General features: G+C 49.8%; 2 protein-coding genes across 5 annotated transcripts in view; both read left to right on the forward strand.

Annotated features, from left to right (window-relative positions):
• Window positions 1-4,587, forward strand: part of Cstf1 (cleavage stimulation factor subunit 1) — a 10,138-nt gene extending 5,551 nt beyond the window's left edge. For all 3 annotated transcript variants that reach the window (XM_005074464.4, XM_005074463.4, XM_013116658.3), the window contains exons 5-6: window positions 215-605; window positions 2,981-4,587. In XM_005074464.4, coding sequence (XP_005074521.1) covers window positions 215-605; window positions 2,981-3,240 — 651 coding nt within the window. In that variant the 3' untranslated portion in view covers window positions 3,241-4,587. The remainder of the gene's footprint in view (window positions 1-214; window positions 606-2,980) is intronic.
• A 10,523-nt stretch (window positions 4,588-15,110) lies between these two features.
• Window positions 15,111-23,733, forward strand: part of Cass4 (Cas scaffold protein family member 4) — a 40,223-nt gene continuing 31,600 nt past the window's right edge. Inside the window, exon 1 of one of the 2 annotated variants that reach the window (XM_040732935.1) lies at window positions 15,111-15,518. In XM_040732935.1, coding sequence (XP_040588869.1) covers window positions 15,483-15,518 — 36 coding nt within the window. In that variant the 5' untranslated portion in view covers window positions 15,111-15,482. The remainder of the gene's footprint in view (window positions 15,519-23,733) is intronic. The other variant, XM_021229752.2, reaches the window with a different exon arrangement.

Here is a 23,733-nt window from a genome sequence, read left to right on the forward strand (position 1 = left end):
TGATCCCTGGCTCTGTGAGTGTAGCTCCCTTAATCCATTTGCAGGGGTTCATCTGATTTCATCCCATGTTCATTCTCAAGTGAGGCTCCGGTCTGGTTTTGGAATGACTGACCAGGAAATAGCTTTCTGCATCCGGGACAAGCTCTTCTCCCCTGCCTCCTGCGGCTTGCTTGGCCGGATGCTGGTGACTGACACTGTGCCTCTGTCCTCACAGGAAGCTGAGATGCTGCGCTCCATCTCTTTCCACCCTTCGGGAGACTTTATCCTGGTTGGGACTCAGCACCCTACCCTCCGCCTTTACGATATCAACACCTTCCAGTGCTTCGTCTCGTGCAACCCCCAAGACCAGCACACGGATGCCATCTGCTCCGTCAGCTACAACCCGAGCGCCAACATGTACGTCACTGGCAGCAAGGATGGCTGCATCAAGCTATGGGACGGCGTGTCCAACCGCTGCATCACAACCTTCGAGAAAGCTCACGATGGCGCGGAAGTCTGCTCTGCCATTTTCTCCAAGAACTCCAAGTACATCCTCTCTAGTGGAAAGGACTCTGTAGCTAAGCTCTGGGAAATATCCACAGGGCGGACGCTGGTGAGGTACACAGGTGCGTGAGAAGGTGGTGCTGGGATTTCTCGGGGATCAGATCCCTGAGGAGGGAGGTACCTGAGGGAAGGGGTTCAGAAAGGGCTTCGGCCCATCCCTGGGCCAATACAGGTAGCCCCAGAAGAGCGCACCCGTGTCCATGAATGAAGTAGACCTTGCAGGCAGGAAGAAAGGAAAGCCAGCTCGGTTCCCCCGTTTGTTAGTCTCTAGTTTGTAGCGGCTGTGCCCACGGGCGCCTTTTATGGTAAGTCTTGAATTTATTAGCCAGTTCAGGTCTGGGCACAGTGAGTGTCATGTGCCCTGTGTTGTTTGATAGGAGCCTCCTGGGAAGTTCTGCTGCCTCTCCCCCCACCCCACCCCCACCCCCACCCCCTGCGCCTCTTGTGAGATGTGTGTGTCTCACTCGCTACACTAAACACACCAAAGTTGTAGCTTGCAGGGGACCAGTGTTGTAAGGCACTCTCTGATTTAGCGTCTTGGAGAGAGGCATGGAAGAGCTGGTGACATTCAGGCCACTAGGGTGCAGTACATTTCCTCTCTATGTGGCACAAGCTAATTGCCTAAAGAGTCACTTTTGTCATAATCCTTGGTAACTTTATGATACTTTATATGGTGTCATTTTGGAAAGCAACTCTTAAAACCAGGTGTCCTTGCATGCAGAAGCCATCAAAGTGAACATGAAAATGCTGTTTACGGGATGATGTAGGGGACAGACATGCACCAGACTGCTACCAAGAGCTTAGATTTTTGTGAGCACCTAGAGTATGGTTTATTGGCAATTTTATTTTTTCCAAAGGAATGCATACATTACTGATTTCCTAATTCCCAAGTCAGCACCCTGACAGTCAGCATGTCAGGGTTTCCATTCTGGTTTTAAGATTTCCTTAGAATGTGGGCTGGAGAGAGGGCTCAGCCAGCCTGTTAAGAGCACTGGCTGCTCTTCCAGAGGACCCAGGTTCAGTTCCCAGCACCCACACGGCAGCTCACACCTGCCTATAACTCCAGTTCCAGTGGAGCCAACAGCTTCACACAGACATACATGCAGGCAAAACACCAATGCTCGAAAAATAAAAATAAATAACTTAAAAAGAAATTCTTCCTTAGAATGCAAAGTAGTTTTGAAATAGCAATGAAAAGAGAGAAACTGAAGAGGACATGGATGTGTTAGTTCATCCTGTGTTCTATGTAGTAGACAGGTCTGTCTTACTGTATGGGTAGGCTGTGGATAGATGAGAAAAAGATGAGCCCAAATTTATAAGAAAAGAGTCAAAGTTTTTGCAGTATTTCGTAAAAAGTGAAAATCAGATGTAAAATTAACAGCCTAACTGTAAACTAAGGAGCAGAAGTGGGGGCATCTTTCTTGGCACATCAAACCGTCTCTAACTCAAGGACTGTGTTATTTTATTGCTGAAAGTCTGCACATTTTACTGATGAGTCGTTTTGGTAAATATTTCAGAAAGATAATTTAGTGTCAGGTCAAAAATTTTAATATGTGGTTTTTGTCACACTTTTAGGTGAGTCTGTGTGTCTGCACACAGAGTGGTGTCTGTCACCATCACTGAGTCAGTAGAAGTTGGGGGCTTATGCAGATTAGAAGCCAGAGTCCACTGCAGAGCACTGAATGGTTCTGCCTTGCGCCTGCTAGTCCGTGCAGCCTTGGCAGATCGACACTTGCATGGGGCTTGTATGTGTCGTGTTTTAATCCTCAGCACCCTTGTGGGAGGCTCCTGAGGTGAATAAAGGAAGGCTTGAATTAGGATGTCACCTATACTCAAAGCCACGGCCCCTCGGGAGAACACGCCCCACTAACTGTGAAGGGTGTGTTTTCCTCTATAGCCATGATCCTCTTCCAGGTCTGCACTGTGAGCTCTTGAGTGAAAGGAGCACGTGACCTCTAGTTTCTGCAGTTGGGAGCACAGGGGTATTTGTCCACCAAACTGTAGTTCTGTAGTTGGGAGCACGGGGGTATTTGTCCACCAAACTGTAGTTCTGCAGTTGGGAGCACGGGGGTATTTGTCCACCAAACTGTAGTTCTGCAGTTGGGAGCACAGGGGTATTTGTCCACCAAACTGTAGTTCTGTAGTTGGGAGCACAGGTATTTGGGAGGCTGTCCACCAAACTGTAGTCTCATGAAGTAGTGAGCTGCCCTGAGTGCTTTACTCTTTTCTACATTACGTGGTGTTTGCAACACTCTTAGTGGACACAAGCGGAATGCCCAGCAGCAAGAATGGTTAGTGATGCGGACAGTGCCCAGGACCGTGGGTTTAAACTACGGTTGGTGTTCGCCTGCCCTGGCTCGGGTGCCCTGGAGGTGACGGTGTTGGCAGTGCTAGAACATGGGGAGGCCTGAGGCTAACGTGTTGCTTTGTGTGACAGGAGCGGGTCTGAGTGGACGGCAGGTGCACCGGACCCAGGCTGTGTTTAACCACACTGAGGACTATATTCTGCTGCCAGATGAAAGGACCATCAGCCTCTGCTGCTGGGACTCTAGGACAGCTGAGCGCAGAAACCTGCTGTCCCTGGGCCACAACAACATCGTGCGCTGCATTGTGCACTCGCCCACCAACCCCGGCTTCATGACGTGCAGTGACGACTTCCGGGCTCGGTTCTGGTACCGGAGGTCCACCACTGACTGAGCTGGCCCACTCCGAGGGTTCTTGTCTCAGGACTCTGCCCTCCTCCCTGTGTCCTGCCGCCAGCTGCACTAGCGAGCAGTCTACCATCTGTTGTGTGCAGCCATCTGGCTCCTGCCTTGGATTTGGACGTGGAAGCTCTTTTTTACCTTGATGTAGAACCATGGTGTGAAAAATTGGAAGCTGTGCACGCTGTTCTGTTGCAGTGACGTCTCCTGTGCACACTGTCCTATTGCAGTGACCTCTCCTGTGCACGCTGTCCTGTTGCAGTGGCGTCACCTGTGCACACTGTCCTGCTGCAGTGACCTCTCCTGTACACGCTGTCCTGATGCAGTGACATCACCTGTGCACGCTGCCCCGCTGCAGTGACCTCTCCTGTGCACGCTGTCCTGCAGTGACGTCACCTGTGCACGCTGTCCTGTTGCAGTGACGTCACCTGTGCACACTATCCTGATGCGGTGACGTCACCTTGCACACTGTCCTGCTGCAGTGACGTCACCTGTGCACGCTGTCCTGCTGCAGTGATGTCATCTGTGCACGCTGTCCTGCAGTGACGTCACCTGTGCACGCTGTCCTGTTGCAGTGATGTCACCTGTGCACGCTGTCCTGATGCAGTGACGTCACCTGTGCACGCTGTCCTGATGCAGTGACGTCACCTGTGCACACTGTCCTGATGCAGTGACGTCACCTGTGCACACTATCCTGATGCAGTGATCTTACCTGTGCACACTGTCCTGTTGCAGTGACCTCTCCTGTGCACGCTGTCCTATTGCAGTGATGTCACCTGTGCACGCTGTCCTGTTGCAGTGACGTCATCTGTGCACGCTGTCCTGTTGCAGTGACCTCTCCTGTGCACGCTGTCCTGTTGCAGTGATGTCACCTGTGCACGCTGTCCTGTTGCAGTGACGTCATCTGTGCATGCTGTCCTGTTGCAGTGACGTCATCTGTGCACGCTGTCCTGTTGCAGTGACATATCCTGTGCACGCTGTCCTGTTGCAGTGACGTCACCTGTGCACGCTGTTCTGCTGCGGTGACCTCAGTGTGGCTATCACCAGCTTAGTAAGCTCAGGACTTGCCATGGCTTCCCACCCTTGTGCCTGGAGAAGGACAGAATGTTGAAGTACTTCGTGGCCTCAGGGGAGTCTCACAAAGACTGTCATCAGGTTCTTTTGTCACCTCCAGCCTGTCTTGCCCCCTCTGTATTTCCTTCTCAGATGTGTTTCAGCACAGGAGGAGGTCTGCAGCTTGAGAATCTCTGGGTTTGTGCCCTGTGGAACCACCTTGCAGGGACCCCAGTCCCACCCTGAGGTGATGTCATCCTGATAATAAAGCTCAGATCTATGACCTCAATGTTCCTTCTTCTTCACTTCATAACCCTGGGGTTTCCAAGAGCCCTGTCTGCCGTCCCTGTGGCATCCTCCTGGTCCCAGCCATGTTCACTGATCCGAACGGTGACGTTCATCAGCCCAGGGAACAGGATGATCGGGAGATTAGGGCCTACCTCAAATAAATAGCAGGTTTGAGACCAGCCTTGGCTAGACCAGCCTTTAATCTCAGCTCTCAGGAGGCAGAGGATCCCCATGAGATCCCAGCCTGGACTACATAATGAGTTCCAGGACAGCTACAACTCCTTAGTGAGATCTCGTCTCAGAAAACAAAATGGATGGTAATGATTTGGTGGGATACATAAGTCAAAATTTATCCAGTCTCTTAAGCCCCAAGAGCTTGCTAGTGTCCCCAGCGTGACAGTAACTTGTCGTTGGGGTGCACAGAGAGCACGCCCTTGGGGTTGCTGCAGCCGTCTGGTGCATCTGTCTCTTGAAGTGTCTGGGAAGCTGACAGCATCTCTTGACTATCTGATGTAGGTGAACCAGCCCTGTGAGCTCCTCTTCCTAACCAAGTTTGCTCTACTTCCCCTTGAAGAGAAATCCCTCAGGACCTGGAAACAGTGTGAGATCACTGATAACAAAGTAGCAACTAGGCCACAGTGAGTCACTGCTGTGGGGTGGGGACTCTCACATAAACATTCCTTCCAGCCTCACCACTGAGGAGGGGTCACTGCGTTTGGGGTCGCAGTCCTAAAGAGCTGTATTTTTGTGTCCACAGTAAGTGTGAACTTACACTTTTGCATTCTGATTCTCCAGTATTTGAACATGGCCACCTGGGGTGCCACCCGTAAGATCATAAGAAAACTACTGGATAGGAGCAGAGGGCAACCACTCTAATCCCAAGCTCCCCACATGTTCCTCTGCCTGCCCTGTTGCTTTCATGCCGTGACACCCCAGAGCAGAGGCTCACCACCTCTGTCACCCTCTGCACTCCCAGCCCAAGCTGCCCAGATGTGCGGATCGCTTGTGAATGAAAACAGTAATGCCTCTTCGTGCAGTTCCTAGGCTAGTCTCGGTGGCTGTGGTTTCAGGACTGACATTTACGAGATCAAAGTTCTCTGTTTCCAAAATAGTTTCCTCCCCTCTGTCCCCTCCTCTACCCTGCCTTTTAACCCTGGTGTAGACGTCAAGACCCACACGGACTTGGTGTTCACGTCTTGACATTGTATTGCATCTCACACCCAGCATTTGAGTGATGAATTTATATCTGGTCACAGTAACCTATGCCTTCTATGTTATTTTCAAAAGATGTGATTTCTAGAATAAACTTTTTTATATAATGGTAACATACAGCTAGTTTGTGTTTTTGGAGATTGCCTTCCCACATTTGAATGGCAGTTCTTAAGCCTTAATGGTGGGTGGGACATTTCACAGCCTGGCACTTGTTCTGGGGTCCTAGTTGCATTCTTGCAGGCTACTGAACAGAAAGAACTTGGTAGAGTTCCCTTCCTTCAGATATCTCGATTTTCTTTAGAAAAGCAATATGGGACAGTCTGGTCCCAGCTCTGGCCTTGACTTGGTAGGTAACAGAGGTAGCCATTGTTGTGGGATGTGAGTCCCTTCGGTGTCCAAAGGCCTTCAGCTCTATTGTCCAACCGGCTCTTGAGCGAGTGGAAATTGTTTAAGAATACTCACCCTCGGGGTGAGGGACAGCATTTGCTCTCAGGAAGACGTGTGAAAGTAAATGAGCCATCCAGAGACCCTTGAGTTCAAATGTGAGCAGAATTTGATGTAATGGTAGAGCTAGCAAGAGAAATAAGAAAACGTGCAGAGATTAGCAGCGTTGGAGCCAGCAGGCTCGGCGTTCTTTGTCGTGATTTCTGGGCGGAACTAAGGCTAGGCCTCGTGGGGTGGGGACTTCTTCCTGTCAAGACCCAGAAAAGAAAATAATAAAGGAAAGGGTTGTATTAAGTTGTTTTGTTTTTGTTTTTTAAGTCCCAGAAAGTAAGATTGAGCCCCCTCCCCCGCCCCATAACAGACTGAACTTCACAAAAACGAGCATGCTCTACACTAGCTTGGTGTTTACAGGAAGAGCAGGATGGTGCAGTGAGGAAGGTCTCCAAGAGCCAGCCTGTGTGCCGGCCGTACCTCAAACCGACGTGGAACTGTGGAACTGTTACCACCACCCAACCCCCTGGGAGAAAACCAACCGGGAAATTGAAAGCTGTTTCCAATAGGTAAGCAGCCACAGTACCTTACAGAAGCCAGCCCAAGTCTCTAGGAGAGAACATGTCTGAACCCCGGGCTTCCCTTGGTTCTCCCAGGTGACAGGATCGTGAGCTCACTCTCAGGATATATGAAGACACAAGCCGCCGTGGTGCCGACCAACAAAAACCAACAGACCTGCAGAGTTAAGATCATCCATGCAAAACATGTACATATGTAGATTACGTCCAAAGAGCCAAAACTGGGGGCCATAGATTAGCCCAACTAGCAGGTTTTCTAACCCGGGTTCCCTCCCTGGCATCACAGGAACCAGGCTTGGTGGCACACACTGCACCCAACACTTGGAAAGTGGTTACAAGCTCAGATGTTCAAGGTCATCCTTGGCTACGGAGAAGTTGAAGGCCAGACTGTCCCAGAATAAAAAGTCTGCATAGTGGTACACTTGTGTAACCTCAGCAGCCTGCAAATCCAAGGCCAGCCTGGGCTCTAGTCAGTTCTTAGCCGCCTGGGGGGGGGGCAGATAAATGTATGTATGTATGTATGTATGTATGTATGTATACATATGTGTGTGTGTAATTGTGCATTAGTGTTTTGCCTGCATTTCTGTCTGTGTGAGGGTGCCAGAACCCTTGAAACTGGAGTTACAGTTATGAGCTGCCATGTGAATGCTGGGAATTAAACCCAGGTCCTCCGGAAGAGCAATCAGTGAATGTTCTTAACCCTTGAGCCATCTCTCCAGTCTTCAAAACTCTGTCGTAACAGCAGGGAACTGAACGAAACCTGAGGAAAACCACAAATTCTCCTTCACCACTCTCCCCACATCGTGGTTTTGTCCTTCTCTGGGTTTCCTCCCCAACTCTATTTCAACTCCTTCCTGAGGCCACTTTTCCAGGCATCTCTGGGCCAGGTGACACCTCTCCCCCACGACAGCTACTGGCCTGTGACAATCATTTTCTGTCCTGGTTCTTGTTCAGTCAATAGGCAGCCTTTTCCTGCAGCCCCTGCTGCGCCCCCCACCCCTGCTTTTAGCAGTCCTTTTTTTTTTTTTTCAGTTCGTACTGATTCCTTTTCTTCCTCAACCTTCCCAAATCCAGAGAGAGAGAGAGAGAGAGAGAGGGAGGGAGAGAGGGAGGGAGGGAGGGAGGGAGGGAGGGAGGGAGGGAGGGAGGGAGGGAGGGAGGGAGGGAGGAAGACAGAGACTCAGGTCACCAGGCTTGTGCCACAAATGACCTTACCAAGACACTTCTCGCTCCCAGTCTCAGATCTTGAAGCCGTGCAGTCTGAGAACTACAAGGTCTCAACCATCTGTACTATACACTCTGCTCAGCTGTCTTTACAGGCCAGGCCCTGAGCACCAGTGTTGGAATACCAAACCCAGTGAACTTCAGTGTTGGAATACCAAACCCAGTGAACTTCAGTGCTGGAATACCAAACCCAGTGAACTTCAGTGCTGGAATACCAAACCCAGTGAACTTCAGTGCTGGAATACCAAACCCAGTGAACTTCAGTGCTGGAATACCAAACCCAGTGAACTTCAGTGCTGGAATACCAAACCCAGTGAACTTCAGTGCTGGAATACCAAACCCAGTGAACTTCAGTGCTGGAATACCAAACCCAGTGAACTTCAGTGCTGGAATACCAAACCCAGTGAACTTCAGTGCTGGAATACCAAACCCAGTGAACTTCAGTGCTGGAATACCAAACCCAGTGAACTTCAGTGCTGGAATACCAAACCCAGTGAACTTCAGTGCTGGAATACCAAACCCAGTGAACTTCAGTGCTGGAATACCAAACCCAGTGAACTTCAGTGCTGGAATACCAAACCCAGTGAACTTCAGTGCTGGAATACCAAACCCAGTGAACTTCAGTGTTGGAATACCAAACCCAGTGAACTTCAGTGCTGGAATACCAAACCCAGTGAACTTCAGTGCTGGAATACCAAACCCAGTGAACTTCAGTGCTGGAATACCAAACCCAGTGAACTTCAGTGCTGGAATACCAAACCCAGTGAACTTCAGTGCTGGAATACCAAACCCAGTGAACTTCAGTGCTGGAATACCAAACCCAGTGAACTTCAGTGCTGGAATACCAAACCCAGTGAACTTCAGTGTTGGAATACCAAACCCAGTGAATTTCAGCGGAAGGCTGGTGTGGAAACTGTTGATGAGCACTGAACACCACTGGCTTTTTTTTTTTTTTCTTTCCTTTTTGGTTTTTGGAGACAGGGTTTCTCTGTGCCTTTGGAGGCTGTCCTGGAACTAGCTCTTGTAGACCAGGCTGGTCTCGAACTCACAGAGATCTACCTGCCTCTGCCTCCCGAGTGCTGGGATTAAAGGCATGCGCCACCAACGCCCGGCTTACAATTGGCGTTCTTAAGACACGTAGTAGAAACAAAGTGAGCAAATCCACTAACGCCAGAAAAGAAAAGTGAGTCCGAGTCCTGCCCTCTAACGGCACATGCCTGTGGCCACAGCACTCACGGGAGGCTGAAGCAGGCAGACTGCCATGATTCTGAGGCCATGCTGGACTGACTAGTTCTGGGCTAGCCTGAGCTAGTGTGAGGCTGAGGGAATAAGTAAGTACTGTTTTGGATCAAGAGCATTGAGGACTTGGCTACCGGATGGGTGTGGCAGCGTGCTTGCAATCCAGAACCCGGGAAGTGGAGGCAGGAGGATCAGGAGGAAGACTGTCCTCTGGTGTGTAGCAGGTTCAAGGCCAACCTGGGCTATGGGAGACCTTGTCCCAAAAAAATAAATACAAGAGAAACCCAAGGTCTCCCCACTGCGAGGTTCTTAGGTGAGCACGTCTGCTTCAGACCACCGGGTATTTTGACAGCACCCGGTTTCCCAGAATAGCCTGTTGTTGCCATACATACTCAGTCTCGCTGGCCTTAAAGTGCAGGCAGATGGCAGCAAAGTAACCTTCTCACACCTTCCATTCATACAACCAGACTGCAAACTCAAATGCGTTGACAAATTACTGACCCAGCCTTCTAGTAGGAGGTAGCCCGGACCATCTCTTGGCCAGATCCCATTTGTTCGGTGTCTAAATGAGTTTTGGGTTTTGTCTAGGCTGAGTTCTCTAGAACATGACACGTCACTTACAGCATTGTAGTTGTCCCGTGAATTTGAGACTCCCTTCGGTGTGGGGAAGGAGCATCGACAGGAGCTTGCCAGCATGATGGGAACCAACCTTCAACGTGAGCTGCTATGCATGGCATGTTTCTCGGCTTCAAATCCCATCCCAGTCACCTCCCTGTGGCCTTTAGCAAGGTCATCCTTCCTTTCTGTTTTTTGAGACAGGGTCTTTTAATGCTGTGTCTAAGTTTTCACACAAGTATGCATCAGATGTGGGACACAGACAATTTTCTTCTTTCCTTGTGTGTGTGTGTGCATGATTTTATGTATCCACATAGAATCTATATAAAACAAATGAGAGAAAACATTCCTCTTTCTGAGACCGTCTTAATTCACAGTGTGATTGATTATCTGTTGAATCCATTGTCCTGCAAACGGACAGCTTCGTTCCATGTGATTACGGGAAAGAATTGAATTTCCTATTCCCCCTCTGTTGTTGGACGAGTACGTTGGTTCCGTGGTGAAGCTACTGTGGACAGTCCTACTATAACAGTGGCATGCAAACACCCCTATGTATGACACGGTAACTTAGAAGAGTCTTGGGTAGATACCCAAGAGGGTAATAGCTGGGTCCTCTGGAAGATCTGGTCTTAGTATAAGGGCTCGCTTTGTCACATCTCCCATTAACATGTGTTGTCACTTGTTTTGATGACTGCCATCTCGACCGGGGTGGGACTGAATTTGGGGTACCTTCAATTTGCTTTTCTCTGATGGTTGGCTTGTGAAACTGAACATGTTTTCATGTTTCTTGGCCATTTGTGTTTCATTCTTTAAGAACTCTGTCCGGTTTGTTGACTTGGGTTGTGTGGTTTCTTGCTTTGTGTTTGAGTTCTTTGTATATTCTAGATACTAGTCCTGTCTAATGTCTGTGTGTACCTGCATGCAGGTATTCATGCTTGCGTGTGACTATGCTGGTGTGTGTGTGTGTGTGCGTGTGCGTCTGGAGATTTGCCTGTCTTTGTCTCCTGAGTACTGGGATCTTAGGCATACATCACCACACCTAACTCTTCTCCCTTTCTGCAGGCTGATGAGAAGGAGGTCTCACTAGTAGTCCAGGTTACCCTCAAGCCTCTCAAGTGCTGGGATTATAGACAGATGCCTCCGTGTCCAGACTACTTCCGGTTTTTATTATAGGGAATCACAAATGTTTACTGAAGTCAACAGTACAATAAAGCTGTGGCTGCCAGGGTGTAGGAGCGGAATGTGAGAAAGACAGCTAATGGGGATGAGGCTTCTCATCAGGGAGATGACATCAGCTTAAGTTAAGGGTAGCGGCTTTACATCTCTAAATATACCTTTAAATTTTATTTTTGCACCCTAAAAAAGGGAATTTGGGGCATGGACAGATGACTCCACGGTTAGAAGCACTAACGGCTCTTCCAGAGGACCCAGGTTCACTGTCCAGCACCTGCAAAGCTGCTAACAAATGGCTGTACCTGCCGTTCCCACGCCCTCTTGTGGCCTCTGTGAGCACTGCACACACATGGTGCACAGATATTCATAACAGGCAAAACATCCAACATCTTAAAACCTTAAAGGTGAATTTTACGGTACCTGAGTTACATCTAAATAAAGAGAGAAGCATGGGTGGGAAGAATGGTGGGTTGGTTTGCTGGTCTGAGACAGAGTCTCGTTGTGTAGCCCAGACTAGCCTGGAACTCACTGCGTGTCCCAAGGCCGACCTCAAACCATAGCAATTCTCCTGTTTCAGCTTCCTGAGTGCTTGGGCTACAGCTGTGAACCACCGTATCTGAGTTGGTTTCTTTATTCTTTTTTGTTTTGTTTTGTTTTTTGTTTTTTGTTTTTGTTTGTTTCGAGACAGGGTTTCTCTGTGGCTTTGGAGGCTATCCTGGGACTCGCTTGGTAGTCCAGGCTGGTCCAATTTACAGAGATCCACCTGCCTCTGCCTCCCGAGTACTGGGATTAAAGGCGTGGGCCACCAACGCCCGGCGGTTTCTTCATTCTTTAAAACTTGAAAAGTCTAGGCCTAGAGAGAGAGAGAGGGCTCAGCAGCATTGAGCACTTACTCTTGCAGAGGACCTAGGTTCTGTTCCATAGAACCCACACCATGGCTCACAAGTAGCTCTCACTCCAGTTCCAGGAGATCTGATACCCTCTTCTGACCTCACACACGTGCTACAACGCATACATGAAGACAAAGCACTCGTGCAGATAACATAAAAAGATGCGAATTTTCAAAGTCTACAGGGCCAGTGACATGGCTCAGTGGACGAGAGCTCTTGTCACCAAGCCTGAGGACCTGAGTTTGATCCCCAAAACCCAAGATCACCAAGGTAACCCTGGAGGGGAGGATGAGCTCTCCACCATGTGTGAACCCACAGTGGGGTCTGGGGTGGGTTCATGGACTAGCCAGGAAGCTCCTCTCCACCCTGGTTTGACAGCTTCTCCAGGTGCTAAAAAGAACCCCACCACAAGAAACAAAGAGGGGGAGGGGCGGAAGGAGCAAAACCAAGAGTTCTCGGGCTGGTGAGCCTGCACTAGGGCTACAGATACCGCCAGTGCCGGTGTCACAAAGCAAGCCTTATTCTTCGACGGCTTCATGCGTATCTCCATAATGTATTTTGACCACAAACACACACACACACACACACACACACACACACACACATATAAACATGAAATCTTTTTGTTGTTGTTGTTGTTAATGATTTCAGTGTACTGTGTGCTTGGCGCTATTCTGAGTTCTGGGGAAGCATCAGTGACTTGTGTGTACCCCAGTCTCTGCTTGGAGAGCCTCACCTGCAGAACAGACTTTGTAAGTGAGTGAGGGGCAGATCAGGAAAGTCCACGAAGGCCGGATAAAGGGACGTTGGGTATTTATTGGGGAATCACTCACAAATGACAAGGCAAGGTAGAGAAACGCTGATGTCTTCCGCTCTTAGGCGCTGGAAGCTGCCACCCAAGAGAGAGTGAGAGAGACCCCTCCTCTTCTGTATAAGGGATCAGGTCCTCACTCTGAAGCCACGCCCTAAGACCGGTACCCCAAAACTCTTGGCAGAACGAATTCCTACTACAGGTGAGTTCTGTGAATGAGATAGGCCACAGTGTTGCTCTCGCTTGCCTTTGGCTGTGATTGGCAAACACGTATTTCTGCTCTCTTCCTCCTGTTTCCCGATCAAGCGGCGATGTTTGGGCGTGGTTTTGAAGTTTTTTTGTTTGTTTGTTTGTTTTTTGGAGTTTTAAGGATCCCTGCCCTCTAGGAATGCTATTCACTCTCTGGCGATTTCTCAGCCCCACCCCCCACCCCAATGCACCCACGGATTAGGGACATTGACTTGCGTGCTCAAGAAGGCCCTGGATTTGACCCCCAGTGCTGGTACAGTCCTGCACTCTCAACACTTAGGAGGTGGAGGTAGGAGGGCCAGAAGTTCTAGGTCATCCTCCGCTACATAGAAAATGTGAGGCCGGCCTGGCTATACGGGACCCTGTTTCAAAATGGAGGAGGAAAGAAGGAAGTGAGGGGCGAGGGGCTAGTCAGAACACATCTGGGCTTGAATCAGCGACTGAAAAGACGGCTCAGCAGTTTAAGCAGTTTAAAGGCCGGAAACTGGATCTAACTGCAGTTCCAGGAGGATCTGGCGCCCTCTGCTGGTGTCTGCGGGCACTGCAGGCACATGGTAGTTTACGTACATGCAGGCAAAACACCATCCATATGATAGGTAGGTAGATAGATAGATAGATAGATAGATAGATAGATAGATAGATAGATAGATAGATAGATAGATAGATAGATAGATAGATAGATAGATAGATAGATAGATAGATAATTGGCACAAATGTCACCTGCCATGAGAAGTCTCCAGCTCGATGAAGGGCAGGAAAGACTTTTAATTCACCACTGTGTTCAGAGCAGTGGGCTAAGCTCTCCAGTAAGCCGAGGCTGTCACCGGAGCCCTGGCCTGGTGACTCACGAGCCCTCTCTGCTTCCTTAAAGGGAGCACACCCATCCTCCTCCCTCTATTGTGACTCACTCCCGCCCGTTTCAGATCTGTCTTCCTCCATCTGCCCTGTGGGTTTTGGCATACGGCTAAATCAGCTTCTTCTGTTTGAGGCGCAGATTCACACTGTAGCCCAGGCTAGCCTTAAAATGGCAGCAGCTCTCCTATCTCGGCACTACAGATGCAGGGACTGCAGCATGCACTAGTGCGCCCAGTTCTAAGTCTGTTTGTGAATGAACCTGCTCCTTCTGTCTGGTCATTGTCCCTTCCCGTTATCTGCCGTTGTCCGCACTGCCGTCTGCTTGCTCCTTCAAGGTAATTTCAAACAAAGGTAGCATATGTGTCAATTCACTTACTTGTTTTTTATTACACCTATTTATTTTATCTGGGGGAGGGGTGCATGTGCGCGCGCACACACACACACACACACACACACACACACACACACACACACGCCAGTGTGCATGCTGCAGTCAGAAGACAACTTGCAGGAATCGATTCTCTTCCTCAGCGTGGTTCCCGGGGTCCCAACTCAGGTTTTCAGCTGGGCAGCAAGCAGCTTTACCCATTGAACCATCTTGCCTGCTTATTTTTTTTTTAATTACTCACCATGCAGCCCTGGCTGGCCTGGAACTTGTTTTGTAAATTGCACTATTCTTGATCAGCCTGCCTCTGCCTCCAGAGAGCTAGGATTGAAGATGCATGTTTTCTCATGCTTTAGAGATAACCCTTTGAAAATACAGAGCCCTGTGTAGAAACTAGCCAGTGGTTTCAATTGGCAAACATGTCTTGGCAATCAGGTAGGTGTGGGGACTGGGGTGTGGGGGTACCCAAAAGAAACTAAGAGTTTGTAAAGGACGGCTGGGCATGATGTCACACATTTTAAATCTCACACTCAGGAGGCAGAAACAGATGGGTCTTTGTGAGTTCAAGGTCAGCCTGGTCTACGTAGAGAGTTCCAGTCCGGCTGGGAGGAGCTACTTAGAAGATGGGACCCTTATGCTAAAACGAAATGAGCACAAGCTCCTTTTGGCATCCTTCTGCAGAGTGGCTCCTCTCTGGATATTGGGTCCTGGTTACTGCGGTCATCCTAGTTATCCTCGGCGTCACAAGGCCAGGCACTGGGTAGGAAGGAAGACACGCTGACCACAGCGGAAACTCAGCCTTTGGCCTGCTGGGTGGGAATTGTTCCATAGTCTTCAAGGGACAAGAATGCGGTGTGATCCTACACGGAGCTGCTCGAAGTAGGAACCTCACCTTGCAAAGCAGAAGGGTGGTTTGGGGTTCTCCCCCTTCTTCTTTTGTGGTTTTACACAGCCAATGAGTGTCAGCCTCCACTTACAGATACATCAGGCACGGAGGCGTGAGTGTGGCCTGCAGCTCTGGCCCCACCTCCCTCGTCCCTTTCATTTGACTCTCATTACTTGAAAGAATCTTCTCGACTGTTCCCATGTGTCGGCCAACAGTTGCATAGAGTCCAGCTGCTGGGAGCCAGCCCACCCGCCTCATGCTGTGGCATTGCATCACCACCGGGCCCTGGAGCCGGAGGTAGCAGCAGCTGGAGAGCTCAGAGGAGCCTGCTCGCACCAGCAGACATGAGAGGCACCAACAGCAGGGAGGGTGCACCCAAGGTGAGTGACGCCTGATGGGCTGTGTGCGTCCCAAGGTGGCTGACTGATGATGGGCTGTGTGTGGCGAGAGAGCAGCCTTCGGTCGACTCCACTACTTTTTTTTATATCTTTGGGTCTCTAGTGGGTGTGACAGTATCAGTAGCAGGCAGGTTTGAAATGGGAGCATTTCACTCCTTACCGGCTGTTGGCTTCCAGGTGACTGAAAATGACCAGGAGAAATCAGCTGGAGGCAGGCAGCTCAAACCTTCACTCTGTGTCTGTTCACCACCCAGCAAACTTCTTAAGAAAGATGCAAAGTCCTGCCTCTGCCCACTCCTCCTCTTCTCTCTCCCTTTCCCTGCATCCCTGGGGTGCTTAGTGTGGACTAGGGATGCTGGGTGGTTTGGGGGCTCACTTCCGTTGAACAGAGAGAACCTAGACCTTGACCCTGCTCTTGTTAACTCCAGGGAGAATGCCCACGCTGTCTTTGTGTTCCCCTGTGTGCTGGGGACTCGGGCTTTGGTTCAGACTGCAAGTCTGGGCCACGAACTGAGAGGCATTCCTGTGTAGCCGGGCACACTGCAAACCTAAGAGACTTGAGACACGGCTCAGTGGCTAAGAGCACTTGCTAGACAGGCACCAGGACCTGAAGTCAGTACCCAGCACCCACATAAAAAGTCAGCCAAGGAGGCATGCTCCTGTGACCCCAAAGATGTCAAGGTGGTGACAGGAAGGCCCCTGGAGCTCTCTGACCAGCTTCCCTGAGACAAGCAACTCCAGCTTCAGACTCAAAAATAAAGTGGGTGGGTGGTAGAGAAGGATGTCTCAAGATCAACCTCTGGCTCACACATCCTTACTGCACACACACACACACACACACACACACACACACACGCACGCACGCACGCACGCACGCACACACATGCACACGCACACGCACACACACAGCAGGGGGAGGGTGACCACAGGAAAGTGAGGCTCACAGTTGATGCTTTTCTGTTCTGTCCCTTCTACAATCTAATGGAACGGTAAAGACAAAGGAGAGCCTTTGCTAAGTGGAGAGGCCGCCTGCTGGAATTTAAGTATCGGTTGTCATTGTGACTATAACAAGTGTGGAGATCCAGGGCTGGGTTCTGTGACAACTCCTTGTTTAAGTGACAGTGTCTGAGCCGAGAGTCTTGCCCCACCATTCACGCTGACGGTTTTTCAAAGCGCTGAGGGGATTGAGTGGTTTAGCCAAGCCCCGCAAAGTCCGTGGGCTGTCTTTCACCCAAAGCCGTCAGCTCCTGTGGGTTTCTCCCACTTGGGCACCTGCTCGTGGTAAGTAGATGCCGCACAGGCATTGTTCGCCACGGTTGGTCAGCTGTCCGAAAATGCAACTTCTACCCTCTTCTGTCCTGAGCTGGGGGTGTAGCTCAGTGGGTAGGGTGCAGGCCTCACAGGTAGGGTGCACAAAACCCCAGGTTGAGTCCCCAGCACTCGTGGCACATACCTGTAATCCCATCACATGGAGACAAGGGGGGGGCTTCAAACTCATCCTCAGCCACAGCTATCCAGACTTCATAAGACCCTGACACAAAACAACAGCAGGAAATACTTCATCCCTGTGCATTTGAACCGGTGTCCCTACCTTCATGCAGATTTTATGAGCCCATTTGAACTTCAGACTATAGCCATGTTCTTTCTCCAAGAACATGCTTTCCCACCATTTTGGCTGTGATTCATGGGTCTGTTTGTCCAATTCAGTCTTCATTCCAGAGTCCCACGTCATACTCTCTACCAAGCCTTACTTGTCATTAGTCTAGAACAATCCGCTTCTTACTTTTCTCTGGTGGCTTTGCCAGTTATTTTATTTTTTTCTGAACCGTTGAGATCTGAAACTTCGTTTTGTTCATACACCCATCATTCTGCGTGTTTTCTACATAACTATAACCTGTAAGCAGCGTGTATATGGGCATATGACCTAACTAGCATATTTTCTATGTAACTATAACCTGTAAGCAGCGTGTATATGTGTATATATGTGTGTATATATATATATGTATATGTGCATATGACCTAAATGGCATGTTTTCTACGTAACTGTATAACCTGTAAGCAGTGTGTATATGTGCATATATGTGTGTATATATATGTGTGTATATATATGTATGTATATATATATGTGTATATGTGCATATGACCTAACTGGCATGTTTTCTATGTACTGTATAATCTGTAAGCAGCCCCCTTGTCTGTCTGACGCAGGTCCCCGTAACTAACTGTTGTCACTCCTGTGTGTACACCAGGTCCTGCATCGAGCACTCCAGTAGCCCTCAGTCCCTCAGGGTGTCCTCACAGCCTTCCCATGGAGCAGCCGTTACTCTCACCCTCTCTTGCGTATGAGGGAACTGCCAAACACCCAGTGGTTGGTCAGAGGTCCTGCCAAATCAAACGGGGCAGCCTGCACCCAGCGCCCCGGCTTTCAGCTGGCCCATTGTGGCCTCACCTTAGACAAGGGATCAGTAAACAGTGCCTACACAAAGCCAGCTAGTACTGGGGAGAAGGGGTGTGGCCTGAACTCTCAGCTCCAGAGAGGCTGAAGAGGGGACAGCTGCAATTTCAAGGGCAGCCTGGGCTTCACAGACCCTGACTCGAGAAACAAACAAAAGACCAGACGGTGTTTCTTGCTTTACAGGTCCCAGGTAATGTCCGTGGCACTGTCCCCTATTTTTACAACTCTTTAAAAGTGTGTACTGGCTCTTCACTCACAGATAAGTCATCCAAATTTGTAGCTCATGTAAGACAGCCCTTTCCAGTGTGGTGGTGCTGAATGGGAACCCAGTCTCCAGCCTCCTAGGCCTGAGGAGCTCCCAGCTAGCTATAAACTCTGTTTCTTGGGTATCTGTGTAGATGCACATAGGCACCTCTCTGTGTGTGTGTGTGTGTGTGTGTGTGTGTGTGTGTGTGTGTCTGTCTGTCTCTCTGTCTCTCTGTCTCTCTCTGTCTCTCTGTCTCTCTGGCTGACCTCAAACTTCTAGAGATCTATCTGCCTCTGCCTCTCCCTGCCTCTAGGTTTTAAAGGCATGCACCACCACACTCAGGGTCGTATACTTTTCTCACACAAAAGAGAAGGAGCAGTGAGTTAACTTTGGAGCTTGTTACTGTTTATAATATAATCCATATGTGATGTAATATAATATAACCAACATATAACATAACCTAATATATAATAAATAATCATCATGTAGTGTAATATAATCAACAATATGCATTAAAGACCAGATCACATTGGTACAGCTGATCTGGGAGTTGGCTTGGCCTCATTAATTGCTGTTTACTTGTCTTGTTTTTTAAAATTATATTTTATTTATTTTGTGTCTTACAGGGTGTGGGTGTGTGGGCGGGGGAGTCAATGTCATGGCACGTGTGTAACCAGAGGACAACTTGCAGGAATCAGGTCCTTCCACCATGTGGGTCCCAGGCTTGGCAGTAGGGGTCTTTAACCACTGAGCCTCTCACCAGCCCTTGGTTGCTTTCTAAGTAGGAATGGTGCCTGAGAGAGTTCTATGAGGGAAGTAGGCCTCTTTAGTGCCCGTGACTTCAAAGCCCCTCACTGTCGTTCAAGGTCACTTACCCATGTCAGACCCCAAGTTCAAATTTGTCCACTGGAAAAGATAAATGAGCTGTCTGTTTGCTGCTGCTGTGGCTGCTTCATTGTTTTATAGAACAAGGGGGACGTTTAAAATTAAGTGTGGCATTAGCAAGAGGAGAGCCTGGTGACTTTGGCAGTACGGATGCAGCAGGGAGAAGCCCACGTGTACAGCCCAGCCGTGAATCTGTCATCTGCTTGGCCCACTAGCTGGCCAATTTTCACAGCCACTCAAGAAGTGCTGAAAACAGTTCAGTAGACAGAAGGTGTTTACTACCAAGTCTGGCGACCTGAGTTGGACGCCCAGGACAGACATAATAAGAGGAGAGAGCTCATTCCTGTGAGTTATTCACGCATGCACTGTGGTACGTGCCCGTGCATGTGCACACACAAACACACATACAATAAATACATAGATGGATGATAAGCTGGATGGGCGTGGTGCACACCTTTAATCCCAGCACTGGGAAGGCAGAGGCAGAGGATCTCTGTGAGTTCGAGGTCAGCATTGTCTACAGAGTGAGTTCCAGGACAGCCAGGGCTGATACACAGAGAAACCTGTCTCAAAAAACAAAACAAGTGCTAGAAACTTGTTCTAAAGGCCAGAAGGAGCTGCCATTCTGGAGCACACCTATAACCCCAGCACTGGGGAGGCAGAGGCAGGAGGATCATCTGGCTGTTTGGGGCCAGCCTCTGCTACAGAGGGAAACCTTGTTTCAAAGTGGGAAGAGAAGGAAAACATGTGATTTGCTGTCATTTTGACTTCTTGGTGTTTGAACCCCTGCCCCGTTGTGGGGGCAGCGCGTGTCGCAGCCTGTGATCCCAGAACTAGGGATCTGGAGGCGAGAGGATCAGGAATTCAAAACCAGTGTGGGCTTCCTGAGATCCCGTCTCTGAAAGGGGTTTCCAACGCTTCTTTGTCATATCACTACAAACGATGGGTCCTGTATTCACCTCTAGGGACATCTAACTTCTGACTGCTGGGGTTTCTGACTCAGAGGCAGCAGCCCCCCTCCCTCTCCAAGGGAGAGGGATCCGGGCGAAGACTCAGAATGAAAAACAAAACCTTCAGTGCACACAGGGCTGGTTGGGAGGTGACCCAGTGTGGCAGACAGTGTGACAGACAGTGTGACAGACAGTGTGACAGACAGACAGTGTCGGCGTGCCAGCCGCTGGCTGGGATAAGGGCACTTTCAGAGCTTTGTCTATGGGGAGCAAGTTTGGCCCAGCCTGTCTTCACCGGGGCTGTCGACAGGGGATTCCACACAGTGTCAAAGAGAGTGGTTGGGTTCCTGCGTCCGAAGCTGCAAGAGCTGCAGGCCCAGCTGAGCCCACGCCTCAGTTCTCCGCCTCGCCCTGCGCCCTCCTGCCTTCTCTCCCTGCAACCTGTCACATGAATCCCCTTCCCCGCCCCCATCAGGCCCCACCTCTGTCTCAATGTCCCCCTACCCCACACACCCCACCGTTCTCTCTCCCACCTTGTCCTCACGCGGCCGGACGGGACATTGTTTGACCATCGGTTCGTGGTTTTCCTGGTTGACGTCTGATGTTTCTCCCTGGAAAGACACTCTGGGGTGGGGGATGACTTGACTTGCGTACAGCGCTAAAGCTGACTTCACTTTAGTAGGTAGTGAAGGTGTGTGCCTCTTGGTCATGTGTGAACAGGCAGTTACAGGGAAGCAGACACAGCTCTTGCCACACAGGCCCCACCACAGAGACGAGAGCAGCGCTTCCTAGTTGTCGGTGTCTGGAAACAGAGGTCACCCTGGACTGTCAAGGCTCTCCAGTCCCATCTGACCCCAGCCTGAACAGCTCTTGTCCTGGATTCTTGAGAAATGCCCCCCCCCCCGCTCCTTCTATGATCACATGGCGTTTAGATGTGAGTGGTTAGGAGTAAAATCAAGGTCCCAAGGACCTTCCTTCCCGTTGAGCTCGTCCCATGAGGTGACATAGTCCAAGCACAGGACCCAAGGAGGAAGCAGAGGCGAATGTCTTCATGGTTTAACCTCTCACCTGTCTCGGACGGAAGGAGTCCTAGGGCATGAAGCCCGAGCTGATGCTGCAGTCAGAATAAACGAACTCAGCGACTTCGGGTGGAGCAAGGTGACCTGACGGGTGTGGTGGACACAAAGAGCCACCGTGGAGATGCAATGACAGAAAGAATGTTCCGGGCAAAGGAGGGAGCGCACACAAGGCCCTGGTGGGGGATGAGTCCCACGGAAGGCCAGATGCTCAGAGCAGGGTAATCACATGAAGAGACTGTCCAGAAACGAGGCCAGGGGAGGGAGACCAGTGCGGTGACATGACACTGACGTGTCAACACTTCAAAGCTGCAGAGGAAGCTACACGGATGACACCCTCTGATTGATGTCTGCAAATATTACTTGGGTTGCTATGCAACAGGAAAGGACGGAAGCCTAGAGATGAGTTAGGAAACTCAAGGCCAGGGGTTTCACTTCCATTCTGGATAAAAAGCATCCTGTGCCCACTGGCATAGGGAAGAATTCATTTTCTCTGAACTTTGGGTAAGGGTGGAGGGGGGATCTGTTGTGATCATTAGCAGGAGACAAACGTCCCTTCCCTCATTCTGTGCATACTGAGTGCCTACTGTGTGGCAGTCACCATTCTGAATGCTACAGAGGAACAAGCATCTGATCTTTCTCATTCTGTATTTATTTATTCAGAGACAGGGTTTCTCTGTGTAGCCCTGGCTGACTTGCAACTCTCTATGTAGACCAGTCTGGCTTTGAACTCAGAGACCCTAAAGCATCTGCCTCCTGAGCGCTGGGATTAAAGCTATTCCTTATTATTTCATAGCTAGTTATTACTATCCATCTATAAAATCAACTGCATGCTCGCCAGCTGTCTAGTCTCTTGTTGAATGATCTTTACCTTTTGGACATTTTATTTCCTATAGAAGGTGTTTTATTTAAAAGAAAGAGAGAAGGGGAAGGAGAGAGGGAGAGAGAAAAAGAAAAAGAAAGGAAGGAAGGAAGGAAGAAAGAAAGAAAGAAAGAAAGAAAGGAAGGAAGGAAGGAAGGAAGGAAGGAAGGAAGGAAGAAAAAGGAAAGGGAATGCCTCACTATCCTGGGGCTTCAAACACTGGTCAGCATCAGAAAGTTGAAAGGACAGCAACCGCAGGACAAAGGAACAGAATGAAATAGGGGAAGTTGCCCTTGGAAACGCAGTGCGGTCACTCTGAGCTGCAGTGACTAAGGGAGGAAATGACAGAGGCCTAGAGGGGAAATCAGCCTGAAAAGGAGGAAGAGGAGGCCGCTAAGAAAGCGGAGGAGCCAGCTCTCCAAAGTGAGTTGCAGAAAACAGGAACTACTTTTTTTTTAGGAACCGTTTCCAAATGCGTGTTATTTGTAAAACATCTCCTCAGCCCAGAGGATTGCTGTGCATGCAGCCCAGATCGGTGAGTCAAAGCCTAGGTGTGACCCCGTGCCCGGACAGCAGCCTGGGCTCTGAGCAGGGGGCTGTGAGACCTCCCACAGGAGCAGGATGAACCCCAAAGCCGCTCCTGGCACTCAGAGAGCCTCTGTCCGTGACTTTACAGGTGATAAATGCGAACTATTGCACTCTTTACTTTTGTTACATTCTCATTGAGAGGAGGAATGTGTACGTGTGTGCTCACCGTGACCCACGCATGTGGCATTCAGGGGACAGCTTTCAGGCATCAGTTCTCTCTTTCCACCACGTGGGTCCTGAGGACCGGGCTCAGGTCACCAGATTTGACGAGTGCTTTTACCCACAGAGCCATCTCACTGGCCCAGGAGGACGTTTATTGGTTGCACGTATGTTACCATCAGCCAGGCTGCTTGTCTGTTTCTCTGCGGGGAGACGAAAACACAGGGTCTCCGTCCCCAGAGGCGAGATGCTTGCCTCCTGGTTAACAAGACAAAAAAAAAAAAAAAAGCACTTTGTGGAACGCTTGCTCCAAGTTCAGAACTCACACCCCCACTGAAAGAGGTTTAAAAACACAGGCCAGTTACTAACGTCTCATATGGCTGGGGTGCTCCCTTCTGTAAGTGCTTCTCAGCCACTAAGCAAGGACCGGGCCAGAGGTGCGAGCCACCCTCTAGCCTCGGAGAGTGGGTTGATCTGTAGCCTGTCACTTCCAAAATAATAATCCCAAGTGAGTGAGCACATGTCAGCGGGGAAGCCGGCATGGTGGGGTCCCTTGCCCTCATCACATCCCTAAAATGACCCTGGAAAACTTTCGAAGCCAGTGAGTGAGGAGGGAGTGACTCCACTCCCCTTGTGATGTGTTGGGATGACTTCGGTCAACTTTGAGCTCTCCTTGGCCAATCCAGTGGAAAAGTCACACCCCTCAGGGACCTGTCTCTGGTGGGTCAGATGCTTTTTAGGTGTGGCACACAGGTAGTACTTGACATGCATTTGTAAATTATGTGTAATTTACACTGCATTAATATACGTGAGGAAAAAGCTAGCTCATCAAATCTACTTTCAAGGGTTAACATTGCTTCAGGAGACTTAGGGGTGTTTGGGGTTTTGTTTCCTCAGTTTTCCCAACCAAGTATCTTTTTTCTTTTCTTTTCTTCTCCTTTCCTTCCCTTTTCTTTTTTCAGGGGGTCTCACCAG

Source organism: Mesocricetus auratus, unplaced genomic scaffold (genome assembly GCF_017639785.1).
Source record: "Mesocricetus auratus isolate SY011 unplaced genomic scaffold, BCM_Maur_2.0 Super-Scaffold_100028, whole genome shotgun sequence".
Taxonomy (NCBI): domain Eukaryota; kingdom Metazoa; phylum Chordata; class Mammalia; order Rodentia; family Cricetidae; genus Mesocricetus; species Mesocricetus auratus.